General features: G+C 45.6%; 1 protein-coding gene across 7 annotated transcripts in view; it reads right to left on the reverse strand.

Moving 5' to 3' along the window:
- Positions 1-19,472, reverse strand: part of CHD7 (chromodomain helicase DNA binding protein 7) — a 190,754-nt gene that overhangs the window by 23,130 nt on the left and 148,152 nt on the right. For all 7 annotated transcript variants that reach the window (XM_070382360.1, XM_070382359.1, XM_070382355.1 and 4 more), the window contains 8 exons: positions 14,948-15,091; positions 13,549-13,804; positions 8,201-8,411; positions 7,456-7,651; positions 7,002-7,169; positions 6,308-6,487; positions 2,418-2,528; positions 2,127-2,332 (listed from right to left, as the gene is read on the reverse strand). In XM_070382360.1, coding sequence (XP_070238461.1) covers positions 2,127-2,332; positions 2,418-2,528; positions 6,308-6,487; positions 7,002-7,169; positions 7,456-7,651; positions 8,201-8,411; positions 13,549-13,804; positions 14,948-15,091 — 1,472 coding nt within the window. The remainder of the gene's footprint in view (positions 1-2,126; positions 2,333-2,417; positions 2,529-6,307; positions 6,488-7,001; positions 7,170-7,455; positions 7,652-8,200; positions 8,412-13,548; positions 13,805-14,947; positions 15,092-19,472) is intronic.

The following is a 19,472-nucleotide window of genomic DNA, read 5'->3' on the forward strand; positions in this document are numbered from 1 at the left end:
CACATCAGGAAGCTGGTGGCTGAGGGTGTGGCCACAGAAGCAGCTGAGCGTCGTCTCCCGATACCCAGACGTGAGGTGGTCTGCTGGCTCACATCGGACCCTCGGCCCGGAGTGAGGAAGATTAACGACCAACCACACAGGAAGTTATTAGAAGCATCATTCATTAGAAGCATCATCCATCAACTTGAAGAAAAAAGTTATATGTGATTTTCATTTTGGTAAGATGCTCTGTAATGTGTTAAAAGGAAATTATAAGCACACCTCAATAATTAATGGAAAGCCACAAAAGATCTCCCTCTGAAACCAAGTCCCAAATATAAGCACTTACGTGTCCTCCTGTGAAACAGGGAGAGAAAGGGCCGTGGACAGGCCCGCATATGCAGCCCACAGGCAGGTGCCATGTGAGCACACCTTCCCCAAACTGCAGGTGCTCAGGGCAGAAATCAGCCCAGGCGAGGGGCCCAGCCTCACCGGTGGCTTTGCCTCTGCCCCACCTGGTCCTCCAGCTTCCAGATTTGTTCTCCCAGTTCCATAAACCACAAGGTTGGCCCCTAGCCTTTGGGCCTTCGGACACACAGCTCTTCTTGCCAGAAACTCTCTTCTCCCTGTCCAACACCCCACCCTTACTCCTACTCCAGCTAATTCAAGATGTTTGTTCATGCCACCTCTGTGAAATGCCTTCTTTGATTCCCCCACTTAGAAGTAGGAAACAGCACCCGAGCTGCCTCTTAAAGGAGAGAGGACCTGTCTTCCTGGGGTGGGGGTGGGGGTGGGGGTGCCATGACCATCCTGCTCACAGTCGAGGAGGGAAGGGCTCTACAGAAAGACAGATAAGCATATCTTCCAGCTTCGGCAGAAATTAATATGCTCTGTCGCTAAAGTCAGCAGCAAAATTCTCAACTTTGACGGCTTAGATCATGGAAACAGGTGAAGTAGCAAAAGGGTCAGGTGGAGGGTCTCCACCTAGTAAAGACGGCCAGGAGTGAACCGCCGGCACGTGGAGATGACGAGGAGAGGGGACCCAGCTACCAGGACATGGGACGGGCTACAGTGCATCTGCCTTTACTGTAAGCAACCACTGACCCAGCGTGCACTGTGCCTGCTGGCATCACACTCTGCCCTGAGGACAAAGAAGGAGCCCTAGGCCTCAAGGAGTCCTTCACTGGGGCTCCAGCAGGAAGGGACCATTAAGAGCAATCACCTGACGAGCTGAGTGTGACAGCACGTGCAGGAGACCCTTAGGGGTGGGAGGTGGGACAGGAAGCTGAGGTGATGCCCACTAGGAGGTCAAGTGCGGGAGGTGGTAGGCAGATCAAGTCTGGGCTGGCGGAGTCGGGGCAGGGCTGCTTGTGGAAACAGGGTGGAAAGAGCAGCCCTGAGTGCCCATGGGAAGACCCACAGGACCGACAAGGGCCAGGTAAGATCCCTGTCGGCCACGTTAGCAGCATGTCTGTGTTTCTTCTGAAACTAATGATGATCTATTAGAAGAAAAAAATCACAGAGCAGAAGTCATCCGATCTATAGAAACACTGTTTTCGTGGCAGGTTTTTCATTTGAGCGGTATTTGCTTACAGTCCCACCAGGTACGAGAGCATGCTTGTTTAGGAATTCTGATTTATGCCGAGCACACTGCCTTTGGAAGCCCTGTGCCATGGAGTTTCAGAGATGGATTCAATGTGGATCCTGAGATTGAGCAGGAGAAATACGACCCATTTAGATGGCTGAAATGGCCTCCACATTTCAGACAGGCAGGAAGAGCTTTACAAATGAGACCACTGCCTTTAACAAATTTTTATAACAGGAAAATGATGAAAGAGTACCGAAAGTGATGACAGAGCGGTAATTTTACGTGAAGGAGCCCTAGAAAGACTTCTGAGACTTCCTTCTGAGTCCCAGTGATCAGCAAGCGAATCTGAGCCTGACGTGACCCCTCAAAGGACACACCCCCTTCAAACCTCTGAGGATCTGCACAGCTTTGAGTTCTTTAACCACCTGGGTTGTGCCAAAAGCATTTGTGTCCTGGGCAGTCACAGAAACCCAAACATAAATTAGAGTTTTTCCTATACCACTTGGAATTCTAACCATTTTTTGAATGAAATTCCATTTCTCACGTGAGCTTGACTCACCCATAGACGAGCAGGTTCTTCTCAACTCGGAAGCACTCGCTCCTGGCATAGCCCTGGGACCTGTCTGGTGGCCGCCGCGGCTTTGTGCAGGGCTTCTCCTCTGAGTCGCTCTCCAGGTCTGAAAATTCCATCAGCTCGTCCTCCTTCACCGCGCTGTACAGCCTGGTTTGCTTCCTCACTCTTGGAGTGTCAATAACCAGGTTGTTCTGAAAGACAGCAGATAATGTGAAACTTCTGAAAAGGAAGCCCTGGGAGAGGTCAGACAGGGAGTCAATGAGACCGCTCACTCACCCTTCCGTTTAAGGCATCGATATCCAATTCTGCCTTCTTCGCCCACTTTTGCCAGAAATTTGGATCATCCAAGGAAATATCTGTCCTATTTCCAGATGCAACAAAGCTGGCCTAAAGGAAAAAAATGTTCATTACTTTGCGATGGTTTTCTCAGTGAAATGCAAAGCAGCTTTCACTTTCATTCACCCAAACACACAGTCATCCTTCCACTGTGTGCATGGCAGGTGTTATGGTCAGTGGGACTGGGACGAAGGACTGTCCCTTAGGCAGCTCACTGTCCAGGGGTTGAGACAGATCAGGAAATAAAAAATGGCAGCACAGCCTAATAAATGACAGGTGACAGAGGTGTGTACAGGTGCAGCCAACGTACGGAGGGGAGCCCCAGCCAGGCTTAGGTGGGGTGGGGGTTCCTGCTGGGAAGAGAGAATATGTCCTCCAGAACACAGTGCCCAAACCAACCACAGAACAGGGCTCCCCTGGTGGTCCAGTGGTTAAGAATCCACCTTGCAATGCAGGGGATATTGGTTTGATCCCTGGTCCACAGAGATTCCACATGCCAAGGGGGCAATGAGCCCTCTGCACCACAACTACCAAGCCTGTGCTCTAGAGCCTGGGAGCTGCAACTGCTGAGACTCTGAGTCACAACTGCTGAAGCCTGTGTGCCTAGAGCCCGTGCTCCACAAACAAGAGAAGCCACCACAATGAGAAGCCTGAGCACCGCAACTAGAGAGCAGCCCCTGCTCGCTGCAACTAGAGAAAGCTCAAGTACAGCAATGAAGACCCAGCAGAGCCAAAAATTAATTAATTAATTAAAAAAAAAAGGCCACAGAACAAGAAAGCAAGTGGAAATGTCCAGGATGGAGCATGTGCAAAGGCACAAGGGCGAAGAAAGGTGATTGTGTCACGTAGCCGTAGCCGGGGCTTCGGGTGGCCAGGGGGGTGTTGCCCAAGGTCAAGCTGGTGAGGCAGGCAGAAGGCGGGGCCGGCAGGGCCTTGTGTGTCCTGTTAGCAGAGTCCAAATTCCATCCTCAGGCAGCAGGAAACTCTTTGAAAATGGAAATAATCTCAAGAGGAATGAGACCATACGCAAAGTCACCTGTCAGAGGGACCACACCAGTGTCCTGGAGCAGGGGCTGGGGTCGGGGGAGTGCAGAACAGAACAGAACAAGCTGCAGCCAGGGTTTAGGGAGGGAATGGGGAAGATCTGCAGAAATGAAGAAAAGGAGACAGGCTAGAAGGTGGTCTTTAAAAGGTAAAATTAAAGGGGTTAGACTGTGAGGGCATGTAAAGGCTGAAGGAGGAGGAAGCCATGAAAACCCCAGCTTCAATTCTGGCATCTGAGAGGTGTGACTCAGGTGAAGAAAACAGGGGTGTGTGCACGTGCACACACGCATGCACAGAGGTGGAGGGGCAGAGATAATGACCCTGTTTTGGTACCGAATGAATCTTAAGTATCTGTGGGGACGGAGGAAAGAACCTGAAAAGAAGCTGAAAGATGTGAGGGAGAAGGTGTTGGGTCACTGAGCCCAGACAAGGAGAACCTTTCAAGACTGGAGTAGCTGTGCGAAGTGGAGCAGCTGAGACAAGTGGAGTAGTTTCAACAAGTGGAGCAGGTGGGACAAGTGCAGTAGCTGGGATAACTGGATATCCATATGCAAAAGAAGGGAGCTGGACCTCCATCTCATCACACACAAAAATTCACTCAAAAAGGGATCGGAGACATAGAAGTTAAGAGTGAAAACTGTAAAACTCTTAGAAGAACGAACAGGAGCAAACCTTTGCAATCATAGGTTAAACGATGTATCAGAAGCACACATGATAAAAGAAAAACATGGGTAACCTGGGCTTCTTAAAATTAAGCATTACTTTGCCAACAAAGGTCCGTCTAGTCAAGGCTATGGTTTTTCCTGTGGTCATGTATGGATGTGAGAGCTGGACTGTGAAGAAAGCTGAGCACCGAAGAACTCATGCTTTTGAACTGTGGTGTTGGAGAAGACTCTTGACAGTCCCTTGGACTGCAAGGAGATCCAACCAGTCCATTCTGAAGGAGATCAGCCCTGGGATTTCTTTGGAAGGAATGATGCTAAAGCTGAAACTCCAGTACTTTGGCCACCTCATGCAAAGAGTTGACTCATTGGAAAAGACTCTGATGCTGGGAGGGATTGGGGGCAGGTGGAGAAGGGGACGACAGAGGATGAGATGGCTGGATGGCATCACTGACTCGATGGATGTGAGTCTGAGTGAACTCCGGGAGTTGGTGATGGACAGGGAGGCCTGGCATGCTGTGATTCATGGGGTCACAAAGAGTTGGACACAACTGAGTGACTGAACCGAACTGAACTGAAGAAAGGACTATGAGAAATATTTGCAAATTACCTAATGAGAAACTTATATTTGGAATACTTAAAACTCAATTAAAAAAAAAAAAAAAACATAACTAAAAAAGGTTCAAAGCTGTTCAGAATATCTGAAGAGACATCTCCCCAAAGATTATATGTATCAATACTCGGCCAACAAGCACATGAATAGATGTTAAATAGTATCAGAGAAAGGCAAATCAAACCAGAGTGGGCTATCATGTCATACTCGGTAATAGGGTGGTCATTAAAAAAGACAGACAACCAAAAGTGTTGGTGAAGATGTGGACAAATTAAAACCCTAACCACTGCTGGTGGGAAGGGGAAATGGTACAGTCACTTTAGAGAAGAGTCTGGCAGTTCCTCAAAGGGTTAAACACAGAGTTACACAAGACCCAGCAATTCCATTCCTGGTATATAAGCACGCGAGATGAAAACAGACGTCCACACAAAAACTTGTACATAAATGTTCGGAACACCATTCGTCATAACCCAAAATTGGAAACAATCCAAATTTCAGCACCAGCTAGTGGATGGGTCAACAACAATCCAGGTCTATATTCAAGTGGTAAATAAGGTGGAGCCATAGAGTGGGATGTGGTTCAGCAATAAAAGGAAAGAAATTAGTGATAACGTGCTACAACATGGATGAGCCCCCAAAACAGGCTAAGGGAGTGAGGCCAGACACAAAAGGCCACATGTTGTATGATTCCATTTATATGAACTGTCCAGAGTAGGCAAACCTAGCGAGACAGAAAGCAGAGGAGTGGTTGCTGGGACTTAGATGGGGAGGGGGTGGGGAGAACTGTTAAAGGGTGATGGAAATGTTCTAGACTTAGATGGTGGGATACTTGTACACTTCTATATATGGTAAAGGTGCTGGATGGTACACTTAAAATAGGTGGTTTTTATGGTAAGTAAACTACATTTCCATAAAGTTGCTCAAAATGAAAGTGGAAAGTGTGGCACTAGGCTTGGAGGTGGGTGGGTGAAGCCTCAGAAGGGGCAAGGAGGGAGCCGGGGAGTGGGGGAGGGGTAGAAGCTGGAAGTTAGGAAATGAGTAGAGTAAGGCAGTACAGCAGCAGGGTCAATAACGCTGTGTGGGTTGCTGGTGTGGTTTTTAGCTACAAAAGAAGTTATGGGGTTGCAGCCAGAGACGAAAGCAGATGGGGGACTTTTTCAAGATAGAAGTGAGATGATTGTTCTCAAGGCTTGATCAGGAATCAAGATCCCAGGAAAGGAGGAAGGTGATGACAAAGCAGAGGCTCAAGAAGTGGAAGGGAGGGGGGCCAGGACACAGAGAGAGGACGAGGCTGGGGAGCCCAGAAGCAGGGACGGGAAATGTGAGGGTGACTCCGATGCCAGACACGCTGAACATAAAGCACGTTTTGTGTGTCAGGGGCCCCAGGGGGATTAAATCACTAATTTCTTAACATGCGACATAAAGCAGCTGTTATGTGTGCTTCTCACGAGCGCATTACACAGCCTCTGTTCCGCTTCCCCAGAAGACCTGCCTCCTGGGTGGGTGCGCACCTTAGCAAACGTGGAGCCTTTGCCCTCGGACTCGATGGTGATGGTGTGGGTCCGCCGGAGCAGGATCTGATCGATGTCTTCTTCGCAGAACTTGGAGCCCTCGTCCTCCTCATCCATGAGCGCACCGTAGGCCCCCTTCCGGAGAAGATCCTCTATTTCTTTCTTAGAAAGCTGTTGTACCTGTGTTAGAGAAGTATTTGAAGTGATTTAGATAAAGGAAACCAACCCTGAATATTCATTGGAAAGACTGACGCTGAAGTTGAAGTTCCAATACTTTGGCCACCTGATGTGAAAAGCTGACTCACTGGAAAAGACCCTGATGCTGGGGAAGACTGAAGGCAGGAGGAGAAGGGGATGACAGAGGATGAGATGGTTGGATGGCATCACTGACTTGCAAACTCCAGGAGATGGTGAAGGACAGGGAAGCCTGGCGTGCTGCAGTTCACGGGGTTGCAAAGAGTCAGACACAACTGAGCTACTGAACAGTAACAAAGAACTGAAATGTCTGGAGACTGAACAAACGCTTACTTTTTTCTCCAAGACAGTAAACCTCAATTATGACGAAGTAAATGTGACCAAATATGCTTAAAATATTGAGGCCAAAGGATAACCAGATGCGGATGGTTTCTCACTGGGAGCTAAACGAAGCAAGGAGCAGGAGTGAAGCAAGCAGGGCGAGGACAGCACAGCTTACCCCGTTGGGAGCATTCTCCCGTCCGCTCATGGACTGCAGGACTGCCTTGTCCAGACCCAGCTTCAGGCTGGCCTTGTCAAACATTTCCCTTTCATAAGAATTCCTGGTAATCAGCCTGTATATCTTCACAGATTTGCTTTGTCCTATTCTGTGACATCTAGCCTGAGCCTGAAAGAAAAAGGAAATGCATGGCCACCAGAGAAAGAGAACACACCACTGCCAGTTACAAGAGCATCTGTTCTGATAAACAGGGGTACCATTCAACACTGGAGGGTTAACACGCCAAGAAATGACTTTCACATTATCCATCAATTGATTACCGGTTGGTTCATTTGCCCCAATCATGGGACACTGCCTGAGCGACGGCAGGATTTCAATTTATTGGTCTGATGTAGCGGAACGACTTTCTAAAGTGGGGGAGGGGGGTACCAGGAAGGTTTTCTTGCATGTTTACCTGGAGATCATTTTGGGGATTCCAGTCAGAATCGAAGATGATGCAGGTATCAGCAGCAGTGAGATTAATGCCTAGGCCTCCTGCCCTCGTACACAGGAGGAACACAAACCTATCGGAGTCAGGCTTGGAGAACCTGTCGATAGCTGCCTGACGGAGGTTGCCTCTGACCCGGCCGTCGATTCTCTCATACGGGTACCTGGAAGATGTCAGTGTCAACAAGGAGGCCTGGCAGATGGCCACAGGACATGTGTTCCTTTCCTGGTGCTTTTAAAAACGTACTACAACATGGGATATAAATTTACAGGATCGGGCTTCCCTGATGGCACAGTGGTAAAGAATCTGCCTGCAATGCAGGAGACACAAGAGACTTAGGTTCCATCCCTGGGTCGGGGAAGATCCTCTGGGGAAGGAAATGGCAACCCACTCCAGTATTCTTGCTGGAGAAATCCCAGGGACAAAGGAGTCTGGTGGGCTATAGTCCATGGGGGTCACAAAAGTGTCAGATGCTACTTCAACATCAAGAAAGAGCTGTCCTCCTCTAGCCCAGAGAAAGAACTGGAAAAATAGAACTGCCTGCAAAAGCTTGCGTCATACGGGACAACTGCCGTGCCCATCCACAGCTTTCAAGAAGAGCTAAGACACAAGCCCCCACCCATCCCCTTTATCATACAGGCCACTTGGAGATGAAGCGCGTGGAGCCCAGTCCCACACCCCCCACCCCCGACCCCCAGGGCCTGGCCCTCACCGTCTCTGAATGAGGTAGTCTTCCAGGATGTCCAGGCAGCGCACCATCTGGGAGAAAATGAGCACCCTATGGCCACCGGCCTTCAGCTTCGGCAGCAGCTTGTCAATCAGCACTAGCTTGCCAGCAGCCTGGATCATCGCCTGGAGCTGAAAATCTGGAGAGTCGGCATTGTGTGTTTCTTTAAACTCTTCCAAAATTTTCTCTTCAGCACCTGCGGAGATTGGACAGCATAACAGGAATACTGTAAAAGGTTTTTTTCTTTTATTACTGAAAACAACGAACCTGCTTTCAACACCCACTGCAAACAGCAGGGCCCAGAACAACGCATTCGCGTTCACGCACACACATCCGTCCACCGGCTCAGAGTGCGGTCTGCAGGAAACCAGGGAGGTAGAAAAGGGATCAGAGTTTTAAGCACAACACATTTTCAAGCGTTTGGGGGGGGGACCCCCACATTTTCCAACAAACAAATGTTTGCTGTCTGTAGAAACTGAATTTCAACAACAGACTGTCAGAGCTAGAAGTGGCAGAAACAAGCCAAGGGCCGGATACCTACAGAAAATTTGGAACCTAAAATGCTAAAGAAATGAAGAGCTGTTTACTCACGGAAGATAAACACACATAACAAAATCTGTTCTGAAACCAAGAGGCAAGGGAACAGAGTTCTAACAATTGCTGTGCAGGGGCAGTCGTCTGTGTATCTAAACTGCCTATTAATATGGCCAAAAGCACTGCAGCAAAAGGGAGTCCCGCTTCGAGGATAATATTTAGAGATTTTTTCAGGAGATCTGAGCACACACTTTCACTGCAACCTCTCCATCTCCCTCTACATTCATTTTCATCTGATTAATTTCCTAAAGTACAAAAGTTCTATCTTGAGTTATCCAAAGCTTTAAACAACCAACCTGTTTCATGAAAGACATCGATACCTAACCCTCTTTTCTATTAGTCCCACAGAGACTTCTGCTTCCTGAGGGTGCATCAGAGAGACTGTCACCTTCCTAGAGACCGAAACTCTTCCCACCTCCGCCCCTGACCCCAGACACACTTGTCCAGGGAGTAGCCGGCTAAGCTTCCTGCAGCTGCTTAGGTGGCTTAACTAGAATTAGACAGCAGGGGTCCGGGGTGGGGTGGGGAGGTTAATCAGGGTCCGGCCACTGTGCTCCACCCTTGCCCTGGGGATGCAGGGTAGTCACTTCTTTGGGAAATACAGACAGACAAATCCATCTGATAGGATTACTTCCCAGCCTTAAACCACACCAGGAACCTGACTTCTTAACCACTGGTTTTTAAACACGAAGGCACTGTACTGATGGGGATACGAGACCCAGGTCAGGTCACCTGGGCCATCAGAGCTGCCAGGACGGAATGGGGGCATGCAGCCACAGGCAGGACGGCAGTGCCCCCACTTCCCTTTTCAGAGCACCTGTGGAAATGAAGTCATGACCTGGTCATATGCAGAAATACTGCCTGTTTGTTATTAATCAACAAAGAATCTTCCTGAGACCGGATTACAGTCACTAATGCCTGGGCCAGGCCTGGAGGTCTATGCATAGCAAGCCACTGCTGTTTCTCAGGAATGGCCCGGCAGAAAATGCCAGTGGGCTGGAAACTGCCACTTCTCACTCCCTCTCTCACATGAATAAAAGGCTAGTATTCAGGATTTCAATCTGAAGGGAATGAAAGGCAAAGGTTTCGCTAGGAAAAGGTAAAAACCAAACTGCTGTTGAAGAGCATCAGCACAAATACCCTTGAATGAAGCACGGTCTTGAATAAATGTTCTTGCATCCTACATACTTGCTAAGTCGCTTCAGTCGTGTCCAACATTTTGTGACCCCATGGACTGTAGCCCACCAGGCTCCTCTGTCCATGGGATTCTCCAGGCAAGAATACTGGAGTGGGTAGACATTTCCTTCTCCAGGGGATCTTCCTGACCCAGGGATCGAACCTGCATTTGTTATATCTCCTGTGTTGGCAAGCAAGCTCTTCACCAAACATCCCTGTATAAAGTCAAATAACGTTTTCCAAAACAAAAAATTTAGAAATCTAGGTTCTAGATTCAGGACAAGAAGGTCCTCAGGAGACAGGGGGAACTGATCATATCCACATATTACATTAGGTTTTTTAAAAACATTTCTTCTTGTTGGATAATATACTACAAGCAATTCAGAACCACACTTCACTTATAATATCTAGGTAGTTATTTTTTGTTAAAATTAAGATATTAATATCAATCCATAATCAAAATACACTATTTTAGATATTTTAGTGAATAGTTTTCAAAAATGAAATAATCATTTTGACAAAATTAACATGTTTGAACTATTTTAGCAAAAAATTTGAAAATATAAATTCAGTCAAATCAGTGGAGAAATTTTTTTCATTTTAAACTTATTTAGATGAGAAAAGTAACTTTCCTGCCTTTTCAATTCTACCAATAATACATCATCAAAAACTGTCAGAATTAAAATATATTATTTCTTATCTGACAAAAGTTCTTACTGAATTAATTCAGCTCTTTGCTGTGAATTCAGGCTCTTAAAGTGGCAGCCAGTTGTCACTAGTAATGCTTCCTTTAAATATATCAGCAAACATGTTTCTTATGTGATGCTTTTAGCTATAATTATACTTTGTCCGGGCTTCCCCGGTTGCTCAGCAGTCAAGAATCTGCCAGCAATGCAAATCATATAGGACATGCGGGTTCTATTCCTGGGTTGGGAAGATCCCCTGGAGGAGGGAATGGCTACCCACTGCAGTATTCTTGTCTGGAAAATACCATGGACAGAGGAGCCTGGCGGGCTACAGTCCATGGGGTCGCAAAGAGTTGGACATGACTGAAGTGACTGAGCACATATTTTCCAGAAAAGCTGAAGAAAGAAGGGCAGGGAAGATGTCCAGGAGGAAAACTAAACTGACCTCTAAGCCATTAGAGGGCCAAATTCTCAAGGTTATCAATTAAAGATTTACCTTGATGCTAGATCTGTAAACATCAATCAGAAAATTAAAAATTGGAAATAGGCTATAAAAAGCCCAAATACTCCAATAGTGTTAGTCACTTAGTTGTGTGCGACTCTTTTGTGACCCCATGGTCTGTAGCCCATCAGGCTCCTCTGTCCATGGGATTCTCCAGGCAAGAATACTGGAGTGGGCTGCCATTTCCTTCTCCAGGGGATCTTCCTGATCCAGGGATCGAACCTGGGTCTCCTGCATTGCAGGCAGACTCTTTACCAACTGAGCTGCCAGGGGAGCCCAAAAAATACTTCAATGGCACTGCCCTAAATTAAAGTCCTGCATTTACACTTAAAAGTGTGTTTGTGCGCACACGTGTGTGTGTATGTAGCAGAGACAACTTAAAGGAAGTACGGAAGTCTGTTCCCTTAAACAGATGGTCACTGTGAGGGCAGGAGCTGCAATGTTATCTAGTTATAGTAGCCGCAAACAAATAAATTATTTCTTTTGAAGATTACCCTTTTGCTCTCTGAAATTCATTCCATCACAAGCTCAGCCTTGTCTTCTTTCTGCCCACTGTTCTCCACATCCCTTCTCCCCAACAACAAGGAGGACTCATAAGTCAACCCAAACCATCGGGGACCCCACCAAGTCTTCAACATCACCTTCACTCTCACATGTGCACATGTGCTCAGTCGCTTCAGTCACATCTGACTCTTGCAACCCCAGGGACCATCATCTGCCAGGCTCCTCTGTCCATGAGATTCTCCAAGAATACTGGAATGGAGCCTCTTGGAGGCTACTGTTCTCTTGTCACAGACATCAAATGAAAAAACTTTGTGTGTGTGTGTGTGTGTGTCTCTCAAATTACACACACACACACACACCCACACACACACACAGCTTTACTCATACCATTGACCACCTTCGGCTCAGCTCCATCTCCTTAGCTCAGGACCAGGCTGCAGACACCACAACGGCCTCACGGGCTCTTACACACATAAGGATGAGCAAGCTGCAGCACTGAACATACAACAGTCACGTGTGAGTCTCACTTTGGAAGACCAACCTACAAGCAGAAAGTCTGAAGCAGAAATGCACCAAGGTCACAGCACAGCCATAACCTCAGGTGCTCCGGTGAGGCGGCTCCAGGCAGGGACCGCTCTGGCATTAGTAACTGCAGATTCCAGAGGTGAGCTGGCCCAAGGAGTATAGATGACAAAACGGGGAGAGACCGGGAACTCCTGACATCAGCTGCATTTGAACCTCACGGATTGTGATAGTGACAAAACAAACAAACGAACCTGGCTTGGTCCCTTCTCCCCTGGAAGCACCCTAACTGCACTGCTGGCCAATCATAATTGCATGCAAACACCCCAATTTAGACCGCCACCACTTTTCTTTAACCCATATTAACTCCCGCCTGGATGACAGCAGTAGCCTCCTAGTGGGGCTTTCTGTTTGTATATCTTTCCCTGCTCCCATCTGTTTATTCATATGACGTTTCCAGATCAATCATCTTGAATCCCATGTCTAATCATTTCTTAGCTCCATCAAGATCCCACAAGCTGGCATCTAGGCTTCCCATAACCAGGTTCCACTATGTCTACGGTTCACTGTCCCATTGTTTCACACACCTACTTTATATCCTGGGCAGGTTCCACTTTGTTCTGCCTCCTTCTCTTGTCTCCTGTGGTTACATCAGCCTAAATGCCCCTTCCTTTTGTAACTCTGATGGCAAAAGCCTGTCTCACTGTCATCGCTTTTGAATGGCTTTCCTGCTCTTATGTCTCCGGAGTATCTTACATGTCACAGGCATGAATTCCTCTAATGATTTCTGGAAGAGTACAATACAGGTTCTTACCCATATCAGTTACATAACACTATCAATTTAGTTAAGAAAACAGGAAGATCATGAACCATGATCTTGATTATCAATGCTCGAGATAACCTCTCGCTCTTAGAGAATAGATGCTGGAGGCCTCCAGACTGAGAGAAGTTCTTTCCCATCAAAGTTTTGAGGCATCCAACAGCTGCCTCTCACCCCAAAGGTGCTCTTTAACTTCTCTGATCTAAACACACACAAACACACACACACACCCCATTGGGGTCTAATTTTTCTTTAACTGTTAGCACGTTTGATGACTTCCAGCCAGTGGGCACCGACACCTCCTTTCAAGGACTGAGATGCAGATGCAGGACAGGTGATGTGAGGTCCTGCTTCAGGGACCATCGGGGAAAAGATGTTGCACCTACAGCTTCACAGAGGAGGCTTTGTGAAGAAGAGGAAGATGATGAAACTCACATTGGGGCAACTACAAACCATACAATAACACGAGTGAAGGGAGGCAAGGATTTCTGGGGCTTTGACAACGACTGAAACAAGGTGCCAGGCTTACCGTTGATAAGGTAGGGGTGGTTGCAGCACTTCCGTAATTCCATCATAGTGTTTAAAAGGTTGGGCACGTTAGCTTGCCCACCACCTTTGGAAAGAAACGCGAAATTCTTCTCAAGGATGGCTCGGTAATATTTCTTCTGAATGTTTGTTAGCTCCACTTCAATGATAGTTTCTTCTTTGGGGGCCAAGTTCTTTTCCACGTCCTCCTTGAGACGTCTCAACATCATTGGCTTTAGAATAGCCTGGAGTTTTTGCACCTAAAAAAGGATCTTAAGTAAATACTGGTGTTGGGACTTGCTAGCATGGTAAAACATAGTCTAACATAAAAAACCAGGAGTCTCTTATTTATCTACCTTTCACTTTCATTTGTCGAAGGGTACGAGGGAATTATCTTACAGCTCTCATAACAGGAGCACATGAGGGTTGAATGTCCAGTTTCTGATGGGCTAGTTCACCTGGCCAGAGAGTCCTGAACAGCCAGGAGGCTTGAACAGAACACAGCAGAAAATAACCCTATTCATTCTGTTAGTTTTCCCTTCTGTTTGTCTTAAGCCTTCGGGATGATGAGGAAGGAAGGGAGAAAGTCGTAGGAATGATTTGCTTCAGTTCTCTTCCTTTCTAGAAAGAGCTGATAGAATGTGTGAGTAAGCCAGGAGCTCTCTGGTCCCTCTCTGTTCTCATCTCTGTTGACTGGCAATAGGACACTGCACACCAGACAGCTCTGATTTACTCTATGAAGGGCAAAACAAAACAGACTTCACTTGAACTAAGAGAAGAGGTTTAGATGGTAAATTAGGGGAGGGGGCACGTGAAGACTAAGATTTCAAGTGTCATATTTTGTTTCAAATAGAGCTTAATAACCAACACCTACGTAACTTGAACGATCTATAAGATAACTGGCACTTTTCATACCGGATACTGTATTTATTTCTCATAGAAATCCTGCAAGGTAGTTAGGAACCATGTTTCTAAATGAAATATGTAGACTCAAGAAGAGTAAGCAATGTGAGCAAGCAGGAACTAAGACTAGAACTTCGGATCTCCAGGACGGACACAGCTTGCGAAATTTCAGCCTCTCCTGACACTACCCCCAAAAGCACACAATGAAAAACCACTGAACTCAACAGGACAGCAGCTGAAAAGTAGGTGGACAGGTACGGAAACTCTGTAAATCTCAACAGCCCTTCAGGAGGGCAAAGAGACCAACCAACCAGCCAGAACATCACCTTAATGAAGACTCAGAACATCCAAGCAAAGGAGGTGTAAATCTCTCTTGTCTACTAGGTGGGGGATAATTGACATAATTTACATTTTTAAAAACAATTATATCAACACTTTGGCCCTTTGGGAGTTAATCCTCAATTCAACGACTGAAACACAAAAGGAGCCGTGGTAAGTACCTGCTCTTCAGTTTTCAGATCACCAAATTCTTGCATAAAGGTGGTTTCCGAAGGAAAGCGAGTGGGTTCTAAGAAGTGAAGCAAGCTGAAGAGCTCTTCCACCGTGTTCTGGAGCGGGGTCCCCGTCAGCAGCACTTTGTGTTCCTATGGGGATGCGAAGATAACTGAGCAAATCATAACAAAATCATAGCCATGCCAAAGCCTCTCTTGGGATCAGCATTTCCCCAATTCCACTCGTGGTCGCTGAAATTCAGCATCCACCCAGCATAAAACACAGGAATAAGATCCGAAAGCACAGATACAAGAAATGTGGTCTCTGTCTTAGATTCCAAGACCCTGTAAACGTGGTCTGCTATTTTGATTTTTCCTGGGATGTTTAGGTCAATGTTTTGGTGGTGTGGTTCTGCACTCTCCTACGTCTTGTGGCATCTTTTCCCACCAAAGTTCAAGTTCTGCCTAAGATCCCTAGCTCAGATGAAGCTCACGTGCTCCTTTTCTGCTCTCTACAGGGCTATGCCCTCCCCATCTGCTTCCTGCATGACTCACTTAAGAGACAAAAGGTTTTCTACAGGCAACAGCACATGAAAAACTATTTTGTTCAGCAAACATTTCAATCTAGCAAAGAGGTCAGCTTGGTTTTAAATGCCATAATCATGTTTTGTTGTTTTTTTTCCCCAATAGATGCTATTTCTTACTTTGTCTCTTTGAACCAAGGTAGGTATTTTCTTTAAGGCACTTCTTCCTGTTAACGAGCTTTTTCTTCAGCTTTCTTTATGGATCCATACCCTTGTCCTCTTATTGCTATATATCCAACATGGTGACCAGTCTTAATGAATTTATTGATCTTAAAGGCCTTATTATGTTCTACTTTGGCCTTCTAGGACACCGCACAGTTAATAAAACTATTTCCAAAAGTGGCTACACCTTCAAGGAGGTTCAAAACAGATATTCTGACTTTACTGGAAGTCTGACAAGGCTTGGTTGCTGAGCAGAGTCTGTGCTCAGTAGATACTGGATGGCGATTCGCCTGAAGGCATGCTCATTTTTTCAACATCTGTTGAGTCTTATCTGTCAATGAAGCTCTTCGAAAACACGGTGAAGCAGTTAGATTTGCTTTTATTCTTCCTTTGGTTCCTTTTGAATAAAGAGGGTTCTGATTCAGGAATATACATAGATCACTGTCATCTTCTAACTCATTAAATTCATAAAGAGTAAGGAACTTGCAAACCAATGCAAGATTTTCTAATGTATAAGCATACTGGTGGGTAACATGGGCCAACGCCCCAATTTGTTCAAGTCCTGAATTACTTTACCCAAGAATTTTAAAAAATATTGCCATAGATTCAGGAAAACTGTTACTGAAGTGGAAGAGCTGTATCAATACTAAAGATCGTCTCTCAGTTTTTTAAATATCTTTTATGATCAACTGAAATACTGAGCTGCTAACCAAAATACTTCAGCAAAAGTCTTTTAAGTTATTAATTTTAAAATTAACTTATTTGAAAAATAGGAAAAGAACTTTTTTACGCTGCTTCCGTTCAAGTTCTTTTTAAAGCCAGTTCTATCAGTTACACAGAGGACCCTTTGGTAAGGTTGCACAGGTAGCGAAATTAAACCAGGTTTCCCTTTGAAAGTCATTATTAACATAAATACAAATAATATACAGGTGTCACAAAATGTCAAGTAAGAGACGGGCTATCAGGCTTATCACATCCAAGCTCAACTTTGCCAGCAGCTAAGTTTTCGGCTTGAAAATGTTACCATTCCTTTTAGCTCTGATGGAGTGACATTCACTTAATTTCATTTCAGCAGAGTCTTTAATTTGTGTGAGGCCTCTTGACAATGAATGATGAGCTAACAGAATCCATGAAGACCCTCCACCACTTTCAGAGGGTCCCCTCCTGTCCATAAGGGACAAGGAGATGGCCCTGCCTCCTGCGCTCCCATGGAGGGGGCAGAGAACACAAATGCCCCTCAGCCCAGCAGCTTCTCGAGCGTCTCCTTGGTGACGGGAGAGTTGAAGACACTGCCTGGTCCTTGCTTTCTGAGAATCTACCACTTTGATCATAAGCGCATCCAGTGCAGGTAACAGCCATTCTCTGTGACCTGCTCTGTGTTGGGGTAGAATTATTATTTGCCATTTTCACCATGATTTATTCCAGGAAAGATGAACAGAGACTGGTCAGTAGATAAGTTCTTGTGATGTATATTTGAAGTATGGATTTAAAGACTAGGCAAAGAGCAGACCCCATGGACTATAGCCTGCCAGGCTCCTCTGTCCATGGAATTCTCCAGGTCAGAATACTGGAGTGGGTAGCCATTCCTTTCTCCAGGGGATCTTCCAACTCAGGGACTGAACCCAGGTCTCCCACACTGCAGGTGGATTCTTTACCATCTGAGCTACAGGGAAGCCCAAGAATACTGCAGTGGGTAGCCCATCCCTTCTCCAGCTGATCTTCCCAACCCAAGAATCTAACGGGGGTCTCCTGCATTGCAGGCATTTTCTTTACCAGCTGAGCTACCAGGGAAGCCCCAGTGAGCAGTTCAGAAGTGGACAAATGTAATTATATTCTAACTCTGAACAATGATATTGCATTCTATCAACAACTCTTGATCGTTGGAAAAAACAATTATTCATTTGCTAATCAGAGCTTTCCGTGGTGAGACATGAATGAGTTATAGGTATGCCAGGTCCTTGGGGCAGCTGACAGGCTGAGAGTCAGGATCCCAGGACTGGTCACCTGTGGCAGTGGCCAGCCTTCGTGGCTTACCCCAGTATGATACACAATTATTATCATTTTCTATACGTGCCATTGTGTGAAAATGGTTAGGGAACACTACCGTATATAACAGAAAAACTATCTGGATAACAGATTCTAACCCATTAATAAAGTGTTGTATAAACAACAGAAAATCCTTTGGAATCTCCCAGTGACAATTCGATTACTGGATGTTGACAGTTAAACAAACTGTACTCACCAATGAAGGGCTATTTTGTAGTAAGAATCCACTATCTGGGAGCACAGAAACTAATAACAGACAACTCAGATGAACGCAGATGACTACACCTTCAGGAAACGGTGCCATAAATGTCTCTTATATGGACCACTGTGGAGATGGGTCCCTACTCAGAAGGCACAATTACGTTTCATAAGAAAATTAGTGTTCACCTAAACCTGAATGGGTTTCTGAAAGTGTGTTAGTCATGCAGTCAGTCCCACTCTGTGACCTCATGGACTGTAGCCCAGCAGGCTCCTCTATACATGGAATTCTCCAGGCAAGAATACTGGAGTGGGTTGCCATTCTCTTTCTCCAGGATCTTTCTGACCCAGGGACTGAACCCAGGTCTACTGCATTGCAGGCAGAGCCTTTATCGTCTGAGCCATTTCTTTAATTTAAGACTAAAACTACCATCTGGAGAGACTAGTTACAGCCATAGTGTTTCTCTTCCTCATGTTTTCAAGATTATTCTAAGTGTTCCAATTTGTTTTGTGGATTGAACACCAAAATAGTACAAACTGCTCTGAGAAAGGTCTTAGGGATGGAAAACTCCACCCTAAATAGGATAATTCAGTCAGACTTTTTCCTTTAAACAGAACTAGATTTTGTTTGTTTTTAATTAAAAGAATAGCTGGCTAATCCAATCCCATTAATTTAGGAATAAAAGAAGCTAATTCAAAGAACCAGCTGCAACAGAAAGCTTTTAAGTGCTCTTTTTGTTGGTACCAGTCTTCAGTAAAAAAATTTACAGCCATGAACGTACAGAATATTCTTTTCCATCTCAAACTCTCAATTAATAAGAGATCAAATTAATCTATAGAAGTCAACATTAAAGGATTTAAAAAATCTTTTTGTACCTTTGAAAAACTCATCTAAACACCCAAGACATGCTGAATAACAATATCTTTGCTTCTTAAATGTACATTAAAAATAAAAACAAGTGATCAAAACCCATCTTGTAAACTACAGAGTGAACAGAGGCCTGAGGGTGACAGAGTCACGTCATGTCTGCTAGGAAACCATACAGCACTGTGGAGAGGAAAGCCAACCAAACTCCAACCACTGCTACAGTATGTTATCCCAAGATACTCCTACTGGGGGAAAAAAAAAAAATCTAAAAAAAATCACAAAGTCCTGACCATCTCTTGGGAAGAGTATGTAATAGACCTGGTCTAAAACTCCAGATCAAATTCAAGGCCTTATCATGCACTAAACTTCTAAGTGTCTGCACAAATTGGGCCAATTCCAGATATCCACTTAACTTAGTGAGAAAAACTGCACCTACAAGCCCTTGGAGGCAAAAACCTACAAACCCTGGAATATAACTGGATCATCATCATGGAGCTAAAGTTTGGCCCAACGGCTTACAACACGGCAGTACTTACAAACAAAAGGGAAAAGCAAACACTTGAAACTCAGTGCAAGTATCATGAACGTACTCTGCTGTGATAACAAAGACACCAGCCAACAACAGAAGAGTCAGGAAGATAGCAGCAACTTTTAAGTAAACTCAGGAGCAAACATG

Source organism: Bos mutus, chromosome 14 (genome assembly GCF_027580195.1).
Source record: "Bos mutus isolate GX-2022 chromosome 14, NWIPB_WYAK_1.1, whole genome shotgun sequence".
Classification (NCBI taxonomy): Eukaryota; Metazoa; Chordata; class Mammalia; order Artiodactyla; family Bovidae; genus Bos; species Bos mutus.